The following is a 13,280-nucleotide window of genomic DNA, read 5'->3' on the forward strand; positions in this document are numbered from 1 at the left end:
CGCGCGGCCGGCGGCCAATGGGGAGCGGCGGCGCAGGAAGGGGGCGGGGCGCGCGCGCGCTTCCGTCCCCCGTTCCCCCCCCCACGTGCCCGGGCTTTGTGCGCTCGGGCGGGCGGGCTTCCGCGCCGCCACATCCCCGTCCCTTTCGCTTTCCCTTTCCCTTCCTGCCCCATGGCGGCCTGGTTCTCCCTCAGGGCGGAGGAGGACGAGGCGGAGGACGAGGCGAACCTCTGGAAGTACGACTCCACCTGGGAGGGGGAGGAGGAGGAGGAGGAGGAGGAGGATGGCGGCGGAGGCGAGGCGGAGGGAGCCGCGCTGGAGGAGCCGGAGGATGCGGGAGAGCAGCCGGGGCAGGGCCGGGCGCGGGGCTGCCGGCACGGCCAGGTGCGTGTGGGGACTCGGGGCACGGAGCGGGGCGGCACGGCCTCAGGGAGTCCTTCCTGCCCTTCCTGCCCCGCACGGAGCCCTTCCTGCCCTTCCTGCCCCGCACGGAGCCCTTCCTGCCCTTCCTGCCCCGCACGGAGCCCTTCCTGCCCTTCCTGCCCCGCACGGAGCCCTTCCTGCCCCGCACGGAGCCCTTCCTGCCCTTCCAGCCCTTCCTGCCCCGCACGGAGCCCTTCCTGCCCTTTCAGCTCTTCCTGCCCCGCACAGCCGCTGCTCGGGGTGGAAGGGCGGGTTCGTGCCCCGGGAGGCACGGCGGCCCTCGGGGATCCTCAGCGCAGGATTTGTGCTCATCTGGGAGAGGCAAATCCCACTGGAGAGGAGCGGGCAGAGGGATGCTGCTGTCACTTCGTGACTCCTCGGGATCCATGACATTGCCATCAGCTGGGGTTTAGTGTTTTTCCCCACCCACTCCCTGTGATGTGGGTGCTTTAGCCCATAAATACAGGTTGTGTTTTGTCTGCTTGTTCGCCGCTGATGGCCGCTGGGTTTGGCATTATGGCATTGATGTTCTTCTTGCTTTTTAAGTTTTTAATTGGTATCTTCAGCTTTGTATGGTGGCCTTTTCTGGGCTCTTTCAAGCCGTCAGTGAAAAACCATTACATAATATCTGCTCAATTTTAAAATTGAGCTATAATGCTTTATTTCTCTTAGACATGTTTTACTCCTTAGGGAGCATGGTTAGAGCAACTTTGAAAACCAAAAAATATCGTGTTTTAAAAACTAGAGGTACTTGTGCAGTTTACAGCAGGTGCTGCAAAACATGAACATTTGTGTCTGCCTCCTTAATAATGTTTATTTGCAATAGAAAGAGTGTTATTGTTTCTGTTTTTATCTGAGGTTTCTGATTTTAGCATCAGTGTTTTTCAGTTTGACTCTGAAAGTCAGTAATTTCTTCTCCAGCATTGCTTTGGTAAATGCAACTTTTTAATTTTCAGTAGTTCCTGTGTCAGGCAAAAGGCACTACAGTCCTTTAACTCCTCCCATTTCTGGGAAAGGGAAACTACTCCTTCACTTGAGTTTCATTTCAGCAACTCGTGTGTATTTTTAAAGTGTAAATACGCCTATAAAGCTTTCTAATGAATACACTTTTAAGGAGTTTAATATTAAACTTTATTTTTTTATTAATAAGCATTAAAATATGGAAATAACTGCTCTTGAGGGAAAAATAAATTCTGTGCACATAGATCTGGGAAAGGCCAGTGATAATTTGGGTGGAGTAGTTGTAATGCTGAAGGGAAGAGGCAGAGATTTCCTTTGAAGTGTTTTGCATTGTTTGAGGACACCTTATCAGCTTTCCTTTGTGCATGGCTGGAGTTCACAAGCTTTAATAACTCCAGAGCATTCCCATTATTCTGTTTGAAAGTGTTTGTTCTTCAGATTCTCTTTTTTTTCTTAGAGCATCTCTGGATTGTGACAACTGTAAAAGCAAGGACCATTTGTTTCAGTCCAATGAGTGGACTTTTCCAGCTTTGCCTTACAAAGGAGGATGTTGTTGTCCCTGAGACTTACAGACCCTGCAATATTGTTCTGCATTTTTATGGAGGAGCTCTTCCTTCAGTGATGAATGTATAGTCACCTCTGTTTCACAGTGCCTGAAAAATTGTGAGGGCACAGAGAATGAATGCACACAGAAGCAGTAAATCTTCTGCTATCCATTTATGCCTTTGCAGCCTGTCAAAGGCGTGGATCAATTTCCCAAACTAGTTCCTACTTCTGCTTATTTTACACTAATTCTCATTCTTCTCCCCTCAGCCTGGATGGTTTTCTTTATGCCCGAAGCTAATGTCTTTCTTTGGCACTGAGGTTAGAGTTTTTTATTGTTATTTTCACTTTGTACTTTCAAAACCAACTTGAAATTCTACTTCTATCTTTGCATTTCACTTGTGTCTCTGCTAGCATTCATGGTGTGAAGTTCCTGTGCAGATGTGTCCTTCCAGCTCCTTTGCATTTCAGTGCCTTCAGCTTCCACCAGAGAGCTTTGAAAACTTTGGAGGTTGTGTTCTTTTTAAAAAGTTCCTTCTGATGCTGCTGTAACACCTGGAGTTCATGATCTGCTGCTTTAATAACAAACCCCATGGTCCTGCCTTCTCCTAAATCTCCATCAACAAAAGGCTTCAGTCACTCTTCTGGATTCTATCATCATTCTCCTTCCTGTGCCTTGGTCACAATCCACATCCCTGCTGGTTACAGCAGGTTTCCAGCTGATTCTCAGCCTGATCTGTTTCTGTCACCCTCTCCTGGCTGTGTTCTCTGCTTCCCTCACTCTTCCCACAGCGATGCACGTTCTGCCTGGTGTGATCCAGGTTTGGAGGATCTTAATTTTGCTCTGAGACAAAAAGGTGGTTTGATTTCTACATGGAAGTTTCAGCCTTGCTGTTTAGTTTGTGTTTCTTATCTGTAAGGAAAGGCCTTAAGTTTCTGGGTGGCTTAAGCTGGAAGTTTGTAGACCCAGAAACAACATCTACTTGGAGGACTAAAGCTGATTTTTGCTCTCTTTGCTTCCCCATCCTGTTCTCTTGATTGCTGTGCTCCAGAATGCCTTTTCCCTGGATCTAGCTTCTTTTTGGACAAGCCTTACAGCCCCTTGCACCATGGCATTGCATCTGTCTCTGTATCTGCACTGACTGTACAGCAAACCAATTCTTTTTCTAAGTGGGACCTAGCATACTGTTCTCTCTCACCTGACTGTGTTCAAGGATATTACTTTAGAACCTTAAATGTAAAGAATTTTTGGGATTATTTGGTAATTAGGAACAAATTTGTCATTAATTCCACATAACTCTCATCAGGGCAACTGAATGGGTGACTTCATTACAGCAAGATGTTACAAATGTAGTCCAGTTCCTGCCTTAATAATTAATGAACCAGTGATCTGTGTTCATTACAAAGTGGTTTTATTTTTCTCTGTGCATCTGATGTTAAGAAATATCAAATGAGGTTTTGAAATAATTTGGCAGAGTTTTTGCTGCTTCTCTCTTCTAAGTTTGCTATAATGCTGCTTTTGCAAGACTCTGCACATCTTACCCATTTCCCAGTTTCCCTGTTCTCTCTGTGAGGTGTCATTGAACCCTCTGCCTGTGCTCTGCTTGAGTGCCCTTTATTCATGAGCATCTTGGTCCTTTTGGTGGTTCTCAGTTGACAGAACTCTGTAAAGTGCTGTCATGGTTTGGGACAAAATGGTTCAGCAAGATTAAACCTGTCTGTGTTGCTTGTGAAGTGTAACAAAATCCCTTATAAAAATAAATATGTATCTAATTCAATTAAAATGCACTTTAAACTAAATCATACTTGCAACTTCTATTTCCATGGAGTTCAGAGAAAGAAATGAAGCTGTTTTTTGTGATTTCTGTCTAAATGTGACACTTGGAATGAATTAGGCACATCTGTGATGAGAACCTGGTGCCTATTTATGTGGCACCACAGGTTTTTCTCTGTAGCAATTTGAATTATGCATCAAATACAGTGAATTCAGCTGTAACTAGGTAAATCTGTCACTTGGCAACTAATAGGGATTGTGTGAGTCACTGCTGTGGGTATTTTCATTTTGCATCTATTTTTTATTTTCGTAGTGAAGTTTGGTTTCAAAATGTTCCAACTAGATGCTTTTTATTTGCAGGAGCAAAGCTCAAATTCCTCACTGCTGCTTTGGAGGGGTTTTCAGGTAGGCTTGACATAAAGTTTGGTTATATGGAAATATGGGTAATAATGAAGATGATGATTAGAAGAGAAGTCCAACAAAATAAATATCTAATGTGACCATGTGGCTCTATTGCTTTCCAATGTCTAAATCAGCAATGCTGATATTGAGCATGAAGCAAAGACAAAGAAAACTTTTATTTCAGTAAGGTCTGCAGGGAATGAGAATCTTGAATTCAAGGGATATTTCTGCATCTTAAATTCTACAATTTTAAAATCTGGCATCTATCTTCACTAGGGTTCATAGCAACTCAGAGGGAGACATGTCTTTTTGTAAATAAAATGTTTGAGTTAAAGAAAAAGAAACATTTTCCTATTTGGGATCTCCAGCTAGTTCTGATGATTTCCATTGGCAAATCCAACTGGGATAAAAGACATACATAAGATATGAAAACCTTGATTAATAAGATGAGAAGGAAAAAGAAATACTTTGGTTACAGGAGATGGTAAAATTTGGTTTAAATTTGGCTTCAGGAATGCAGAGAAATGACTACATTAAGAATCTGGCAGGTTTTGGGGGTGCTGACACTACAGAGTGCAGGGCACATGCAGGGGAACCTGTGGGAGGTGCTGAATTCAGTCAGCACTTATTTTATTTTATTCTATTTTGCAGAAGGTGATTTTATTCTGAATCTCTGCTCTGTCTCTTCTCTCCAGTGCAGCGGGAGGCGCAACTGGACTGCGGCGAAAGACCTGCAGAGATACAGAAACCATTACCCAGTATGTGCTCCTGGGGCTCCTCCTCATCACCTCCTACCTTTAGGAACACTTCCTAGATTTGGGAGCATCCTTTTGCCTTCCAATTTACAGGCTGAGCACCTTCTAAGGATTCATTTGTGAGGGGGAAGGGATGATGTGCATGTGGGTGCATCAGAAACAAGCTGCTACTTCCCAAAGCACATTTCGAGGATTTAGCTTGAAGTGTTTAGGGAATGTGAGGGAAAGCAGGGAGAAGTGTTGGAGTGAAAACTGCCTTTTAAAAGGTTGCTGTTTGCTCATTTCTTGATCTTTTCTCCAGGATTTGAAAGAACCAGAAAATGAGGAGGAAGAAGAGATGTGGAACCTAAGCTTTTATAAAAATGAGATTGCTTTTGTGCCCCACGGTGAGTACGTTGTGTGGTGGCTGTTTGATGCCATCTGCTGCAGCTGGTTTAATTAGTGAGGGAATAGTTTCATCCATGTGAGACTATTAATAAGAAACCAAAACAAACAACCAAACAAAAAGCACTACCCAAACCAAACAAAAACCCACCAAAAATGTCTATTTTAAAATGTTCCTGCTATATTTTCCTTAATATTCCATTTGGTGGCAGAAAACAAAGGGTTTTTTTCTGGCTGGTTGTCTCATTAGATAAAGAAGCTAATGCCTGTGTGTAAATATCTGAGTCTGGACAGTGAGCCAGGTGGAGTGAGTGGCTAACTTTAGTTTTAACTTGGTGTCATTTCTTGCCTGACCTTTCCCCTTTCCTTGCAGGTGTGCTTATTGAAACTCTGCTTTCATCGTGGTGGGACAACTATGAAATGCTGGAAGAAAACCATTCCTACATACAGTGGTAAATTGTCTGCATGAACATTGTGCCTCTCTCTAGTTGTGCCTCTTTTAAGGGTCAGGTGGATCTGTGGTACTGATTTCAGCTTCACACAAGGCCCAGAATTACTTTAGTTAATTGAGTTGTATTATTCAGGAAGCAATGCTCTGGAAATCCTGAAAACACAGGTTTCCAGTGCAGCTGTGGCAATAGATCTCAGTCATTCTTGGTCTTGGAGCATACTTGGAGCACAAAGTTAGGGCAAGGAGAGAGATCCACATAAGCAAAATGTGTTGTTACTGTTAGTGTAGACAATGCTTTTGTGGGAGGGATTTTCTAGAAAATCTAGAAATTTTCTATGTGAGTTCTCCAAGAGATGCCTGTGATATCACAAGTTTTGGAATCTTTTTAAGAAGTTGGGTACCCTGGGTTGGGTGTCATCTTTGCTCATCTAGCTTGTTCTTTCTATTCAGGCTGTTCCCTTTACGTGAGCATGGGATGAACTGGCGTGCCAAGCCACTCACCTGTCAAGAAATCCAGGTATTTATTTAAAGCTTTTCTCTCTTTTTTTTTTTTTTTTTTGACATCTGAAGGATGTTAGGGTTTTTTTCCCCTAAATACCTTATATTTGAAATCTAGTGGTTTTTTCCATTGTTTTCCTGGGTTTTTAGTGTGCACAGAGCTCAAGGTGAAGCATTTGCCTGTCTTCTGTCAGCAAATGAAATGCTTAGTGATACAATCACCCCGTTTATAATTCAGGTGCCACTTAAATTGGTGTAGGTAATTAGGGAATTGCACTTTTTACTAATTGCTGTGTCTTGTTTTCAGGCCTTTAGGAAGTCCAAGGAAGTTATGGACAGGTTTATACGTGCTTATGAGCTCATGCTGGGATTTTATGGGATCAGTCTTGTCAGCAAAGAAACTGGAGAACTTAAGAGAGCAGAGAATTGGCATGAACGATTTGAAAACTTGAACAGGTGAGTGTGGTGGTGTTGTTGAGCATTTACTGCAGCCAGGCACTTCTTTGAGGGGAAAAACAAAGTCAAAGCCAAGGAAGTCCTCAGCCATTGAGGAGTGGAGACTTTTGTTGATAAATGTTACCTAGTGATAGTATTTTTAACTTTCATTCTTCTCTTAAGCTACAAAATAGAAGTGTTTCCATATGGTTCCCTGATTGTTTATGAAGCTCCCTTAATGTGTGTAAAAGGCTCTTAGTCCTTGTTTAAAAAGTGCCCTGCAAATGGGATGTTTTTATATTATTGCAGGTCTTGTAGAGTAAGTAAAGGCCCTTTCTGGTGATATTAACAGGGTTCTTGAAAGGAGTGGGTGTAATCACAAAAGAAAAAACAACTTGAAGACTGTCAAGTATTAAAAAAGGAAGAAACAACGGTGTCTAGCTTAAGTCCTGAGGTTTTGGCATCATCCTTTCATGTCTGTGTTCTCAACACTACAGGCTTACCCTGTAGGTCTCTGTCAGGGGCAGGCCTTGTGTGTCTGCCCAGTATGGTGGCTCTCATCTACTGCTGGCTGATGCAGAAAGGCAAAACCTTTCCAAGCAGTTGAGATGATGAATCCTGTCAGCCCAAGGAGGGTTAGGAGGGAGCTGTGGAAGGCAAACAGCAGTGGGTGCTTTAAAAGGAAGCTTACCTGTGCTCCCATTTGCACTGTCAAATACTCTTCAATGGATTGCAGTTAATAAATGGTAAAACGTTTTGCAGATGCCCCAGAGGTTCACAGGGACTTGTAAGGCTTTCCCTTGACAGCTTTGCTTATCTGTTTCCTTCAGGTTCAGCCACAACAATTTGAGGATTACTCGCATCCTGAAGTGCCTGGGGGAGATGGGTTACGAAGACTTTCAAGTGCACTTGGTGAAGTTTTTCCTCACAGAAACTCTTGTTGAGGAGACATTGCCAAATGTCAAGAGAAGTGCCTTGGATTACTTCCTGTTCACTGTCAGAAGCAAAGAGAAGAGGAGAGAACTCGTCCACTACGCTTGGCAACACTTCAAACCTCAGAGCAGCTTCGTGTGGGGACCTCGTGACAAACTCCTGAAGTACAGACCCCGCTCTGCCAAGCCACAGCTGCACCAAAGGCCTGAGGATAAACAGGACACTCCTTGTAAAAAATGTGGTGATTCTGTGGGGAAGGATCAGAACCAGTCTCCAGAGGTGGAACAGAAAGCTGGAGATGCTGCAGAGTTGCAGCCTGAAAAGAGTGATGAACATGCAAAAGAGAAGAACACCAAATGTGTTTTGAAGGGAGGAGATGATGGAAAAGAGAAGGAAGCTCCTGGCTGTCCTTCATTGGCCCAGCTGGAGGAGAAGGATTTAAAAAGTGAAGCTGAAGAAGTGCAGGGTGCAGCAGAGAATGACTGCACAAAGGAGTGCAAGAAGAGAAAACTGAATATAAATTTGGCAGATGCTAAAGGGGGTGGATTCTTAAAAAACTCTGCTGATATTGAAAACATTTCCCATAATCTGGGAGAATGTGCAATTGATGCAGAAGTCCCTTCCTCAGGCCCAGTCTCTCAGGCAGAAGAGGAGCAGGAAGCACTGGAGGAAGATGATTCAAGCACCAAAGAGCCAGCAGCACCAGAGACCACAGATGCAGCTGTGAAACGGAGGAAAGTTGATAAAAGAACAGTGAAAAGCAAACCAGTCAACTTGGCCATAAACCTGAGCATGGGGCCCTCAGCCTCTGGTGCCAAGGCAAATCCATCTGCTGCTAACGGTGAGGCTGGAGAAGAAAATCTCAGTGAGAAAAATGCAGCTGTGGAAGTGCCAAGTGAGAAGGGGGGTGGTGGCGATGCAGATGGTGGGGCTGTGAGACCCCTGGCTGCTTCCAGGCTCCCCAGGACTGGCTGCACTTCTCCAAGCAAGGATGGCTGGAAGTCGAGTGGAGATCCAGGTGCAGCAGGGGGTGATCAGCACCACTGCAAGAGCAAACTCCTGGGGGGTAAAAGTGAACTAGATGGGGTAGAACAGCAGAAAAAGGCAGAAAATCCAGGTGAAAAGGGGCAAGCAGAAGACACAGACAAGAAGCAAGCTCCAGAGAGTCATGAGCAGAGCGTGACGCCCCTTTGTGCTGCAGAAAACAGTGCTGAAGTTGCAACACAAAAAGCTGAAGGCTCTGAGAATGCAGCAGAGCTTGGAGGAGAGCAGGGAGCAGCAGAGTGAGAGCAGCACGGCAAGCACCTGAGCTAGCAGAGACAGCACTGCCCTGTCTGCTGGGAGCCAGCTTTGGTGGCTTGGAGAGCTGAATAAACTTCCTTTGGGATGATCCAGCTGGCCCCTGTCTCACTTTCACTCTCCCATGGTTTTTTTAATCGTCTCTAGTAAACTCACTGAGCTCTTGGTTACCCTAAAGAGGAAAACTTAATTTACTCATCTTCACAGGCAGGCTGTGTCCTGTCCCTGGGTTTTATCTGATGTTCAGGGCTATCTTGGAGCAACGGGGATTTTTGCACTTTGCTTTGATTCTGGTTATGTCCCTACTGAAAGTGAAGAGGAAAACTGATCTGTCTCCTTGTCTGAATTACCTAAGTATTTATTAAATACATGATTTTTAATATATGACAGCATGACCTAATTTGCCAGGCCTTTCTATTACTATGTAACTTCTGTTTGTAATTTTGAAAGGCTATACCTTACCAGGAGTTTTTTCCTGGCAAAAGTGCTGTTTTAAAGAGATGAGTATATGAATTTCACGTGATGTCAGAGTGTAGTTGCCCCTCCTCCTGTAAGGAAAGTAGGTTTGGCTTTAGACTGGGATAAAAAGCATTGCCAAAATGTATCTCTGGCCATTATGAACCTTTGTGTAGAGATTCTGTTCTCTGAGGTGCAAAGTGCTGAGTAATTAGTTCTCTTTATCCCCACAGAAGTTGCTTTGTAGTTCTTGTTAGAGTTATTAAAGAGTATGAATTGCCTACTCGTTTCTAAGAGAAAATACTTCAGATTTTGCCTAAAACTGTTGAGAGCTGCTCTTCCCCAGGTTTTCCCACCACTTTTAAACCCTTTATAGTCTTCCACAGATTTTTGTGTCCATGACTGCTTCAAAAGCCCTCGTTTCTCAGTTGCCAAAACAGCACAAATATTTCCCAGTGCATTTTTTTCAGCCTTTGCTGGTAATTTGCAGTGGCCTGGGGGGGCTCTTTCCTGCAGGCCCGTGACATGAGGTTTGATGTGTCAGATCCAACCCATTTCCTACTTAGTGCAGGGTTGCTTTGCCTTTAATGTCAGGCAGCCAGGGCATGTTCCAGTGCAGCATGTCTGGAAACCACTGGGCTTTGTGGGGCAGTTAATTGAAACGTTAATTGGAGAGGCTACGCTTGTCTGGTTCGTTTATTTCCAGCCCTCAAGAATTTACTTTCAGACCTTGCCAGCTCTTTGCCTGCTTCAGTGTTCCTGACCTCCCTGTCAGCTGTTCTGCCACACTTACACAATGTTCCAGGCAGTCTGAAGGAGCATTGAAACAGTTTTGCACCTTCACTCCTAAAAATTTACAACAGAGGTCCTGTTTCATGAAGCAGAGGAAACTGTTTCCAACAGCCCGAAGGTCTGGACTTGCTGTTTGCTCAGGTTGTTTGGGGTGGTTTTGAGGTTCTTTGGTGCTGTTTGATTTGTGTAGGAGATAGCCAGAGAACAGATGCAGCAGCTTGTGCAGTGTCAATGTTTTTCCTCTCTGCTACAGCTCTTAAGAAGCTTCATCTTTCAAGGAATTTGAGGGGTGATTTGCCTTCCCAGACTGCAGGTTCTGATCCAGCATGCCACATACATGTGTGGGAATAAAAGTCTGCAAGCTTAACATCTGATGTTCATGGTCACACACGTGCTGAAAAAAAGGCTTTAATGTTTTTAAAATACTTTTTTTCTTCTTATGAACAGATGGAGTTAAATAGCCAATAAGAATACACTTAACTACAGATATAAATACTTGAAGATGTTGAGTGAAAATTCTTTCCTAACAGATTCCTAAGAATTGTTAATTGTGGCTTTTGTACAGATTTATAGTAATTTTCTTATTTAATGACGTTTTCATTGTGAATATGTGCTCAGTTGGGGCATAGATCCTCTATCTTGTTCTGGTGAGGTTTGGTTTTGTGTTTCATGGGATTTCACTGTGAGCCCCAGCCTGGAGTGAGTGCTCAAGCCAAGCCTTTCCCTCTCACACCAGGTTTAGTTCTGGCTGTAGGTGTGTGTGGTGAGTTCACAAGGTGTTTCCCAGCACTCAGAGCTGTATCACACAGTCTGTTACGTTAATTCCCTTATTAAAGCATGACTTTAATGCATATCAGTTTCCACTGCCATTTTTTCCTCTCTGAGGGCAGGATGTGACCATGTATTTACTCACACCATTCCCCCCCTGGAGCCATGAGCTGTAGCTTGGTTCCCTCCACCAAGTGGGTGCTCTGCTGGGCTCACCATGGGGCTGCAGCCCCCCAAGCCCTGCCTTGCTCTGGAGAAGGTGTGCCTGAGGAGTTTTGGCTCTGCTTTGCCTTCCCACCTGCCATCAGTTGGCCTCACCATGAGGGAGGAGGTACAAGCTGTGCAAAGCTGTTTGTGGGACTGCACTGCTCTCCCTCTGTGGGGTTTGGGGTGTCTAATAAAGGACTCCAGTTACTCTGAAGCCATCAGAAGACTTAGAGAGACACACATTGCCTTTCTTTCCCCAACTGCCTGTTCCACAAAATCTTGTGGGAAGTTAGTAAATCAGTTGTTTAGCCCTCTGCCAAGGCTCTGGGAATACTGGCTGCTGGGGAGCTGGACAGACACACCCAGTGTGCTCATACAGACCTGCTATAAGAATGCCAAGCTGAGATGTGTTTGAGTTCTTAAGCTTTGCTTTTCCACTTCTGCTCTCGTCTTTCTAATCGGCTGAGCTGTGTCATTTCAGCCTTGAGGAATCTTGCCATTGTTCCTCTCCACTTCAGAGCCCTGCTTTGGATGAAATTGTCTTTAATCAATAAAGGGAAGTGTGAAGCTCTTTGCAGGAGATGCATCTTCATGAATCTATTGCCATTTGGGATATCCAGGCTGGGAACTGTCCTCCTCTTCCTGCCTTGCAATATTTTTGTGGCTTTGAGAATGTTTCTCCTTTTTTTCTTTCCTCATTGTGTCTGTCCGTGATTGTCTGTTTTCTGATCAGCCTTCCTGTCCCAAGGAATTGGTGCTCTTCAGATCGCCCTAAAAAAAAGCAAACCAGATGTTAGCAACCTGCAGAGCTCACAAAGCTGTAAGTGCATTTCTCTGTAGTGATCTCGCATCATTACAGGTTTATTAATGTCCCTACTGGAGTTAGGTGGCCTCAGGCACTGAATAACTCAGCCTGTGTTGCTTTTTACCTGCCTAGCACAGAGGTGGTGACAGGCTTTGGGAAATGTCCTGGCTGAGACCTGAGGAACAGCTTTGTGTTTGCAGCTGGACTAACCCAGTTTTGCTCCTGTGTCCCATCTCCAACCAGCCATTCCACAGCTCCTGGAGGAGGCTGGGGCTGCCCAGCAGGGCATGAATGAGAGCTGCTCTGCCTGCCTGCTGCTCCCCCTCCTTTTCCCACCTCCTCCCCTCCAGGCTCAGCCCCTCTCGCCTTGCTCCAGCTGGAGCCACAGGTTTATCTGGAGGCGAGGAGTCTCTGCTCTGTAAGCTGAGACCTGGCAGGAGGAGGAGGGATCTGCTGGACCCCGGAGGAGAAAGGGTTTGGCTGCCCCGGAGGAAGGGAGAGAGGCAGAGCCTGAGCACCATGGCTGGATTCTCTGCTCTGGGGCTCCTCTCCCTGTGTCAGCTCTTGGCTGCAGCATCAGCTCAGGTGAGAAACCTCGTTTGTGTCTCATGCTCAAGGGAAAACCTGTAAGGGTAAAAGTGATTTGTGTGTGTTGTATCCGTGGGGTGAGATGTGGCAAGAGGCAAGTTTCTAATCTAAAGTTTATTACAAATGAACACCTGGATTTGTACCTGTGTGGGTAGGTGTGAAAAGTGCTTTCTGTTTCTGTAAAAGTGTTGTCTTCCCATTCAGGACTGCAGTTAGGAGAGAGAAAGCTTTGGAAAGGGGAGATCAGTTGATATAAGAGAAACAGTTTTCTTTTTCAATGAAGTAGCAGATTTCCAGCCAGACTGATCTGATCTGGGTCTTCAACTGAATCAGATTTTCTTAGTCATTCCCTCAGTCAATTTTCAAATTTTATACTTAGAGCATATTTAACCCTTGCTCACTTGAGACATGAAGCTGTATGAAACTTCCCTGTCTGGTGGTAATATTATTGTCTGGGGAAGTGACTCCTCAGTGAGTTTTTCATTGTTAGTAAGGAATTTTCACAGCCTGGCTTGGGAATTCAGAGCTCTGCTGCAAGCAGAGCTGCTTCTACAATGAAACCTTTGTTCCCTGAAGCTACAGTAAGTTGCTCTCTGGAGCCCTCTCCATACAGAAATCTTTTATTGGACCTTTTTTTTCCTTCCCCCCACCTCAGACCTTTCCAAAATCTGAGATTTTCAAGCGGCATCCTGCCCAGAGAGGAGACTTTCCCTTTCTCCTGTCTTCACTGGTGTCTGCCTGGCTTTGCCATCACCCCATCAGACTAGGGCTATAAATGAATTATTTCTGCCAAGCACTTGGCACCTA

At 44.9% G+C, this 13,280-nt stretch overlaps 2 protein-coding genes across 3 annotated transcripts in view; both read left to right on the top strand.

The window, feature by feature from the left end:
* Positions 1-67: 67 nt before the first annotated feature.
* Positions 68-8,952, top strand: OGFR (opioid growth factor receptor). 2 transcript variants are annotated; one of them, XM_085079648.1, is made up of 9 exons: positions 68-384; positions 2,197-2,247; positions 4,061-4,105; positions 4,798-4,860; positions 5,159-5,243; positions 5,615-5,693; positions 6,143-6,209; positions 6,498-6,646; positions 7,456-8,952. In XM_085079648.1, exons 1-9 carry the CDS (start codon positions 172-174, stop codon positions 8,843-8,845), a joined length of 2,142 nt encoding a protein of 713 aa, XP_084935774.1. In that variant the 5' UTR covers positions 68-171; the 3' UTR covers positions 8,846-8,952. The 2 variants fall into 2 exon arrangements, with proteins under 2 accessions (XP_084935774.1, XP_084935775.1); XM_085079649.1 differs by lacking the exon at positions 2,197-2,247 and having other exon boundaries at positions 69-384.
* A 144-nt stretch (positions 8,953-9,096) lies between these two features.
* The window catches only part of COL9A3 (collagen type IX alpha 3 chain), a 34,733-nt gene continuing 30,549 nt past the window's right edge, over positions 9,097-13,280 (top strand). The window contains exon 1 of the mRNA XM_085079647.1: positions 9,097-12,470. Coding sequence (XP_084935773.1) covers positions 12,177-12,470 — 294 coding nt within the window. The 5' untranslated portion in view covers positions 9,097-12,176. The remainder of the gene's footprint in view (positions 12,471-13,280) is intronic.

This window comes from Lichenostomus cassidix, chromosome 20 (genome assembly GCF_008360975.1).
Source record: "Lichenostomus cassidix isolate B80296 chromosome 20, HeHo_3.0, whole genome shotgun sequence".
NCBI lineage: Eukaryota > Metazoa > Chordata > Aves > Passeriformes > Meliphagidae > Lichenostomus > Lichenostomus cassidix.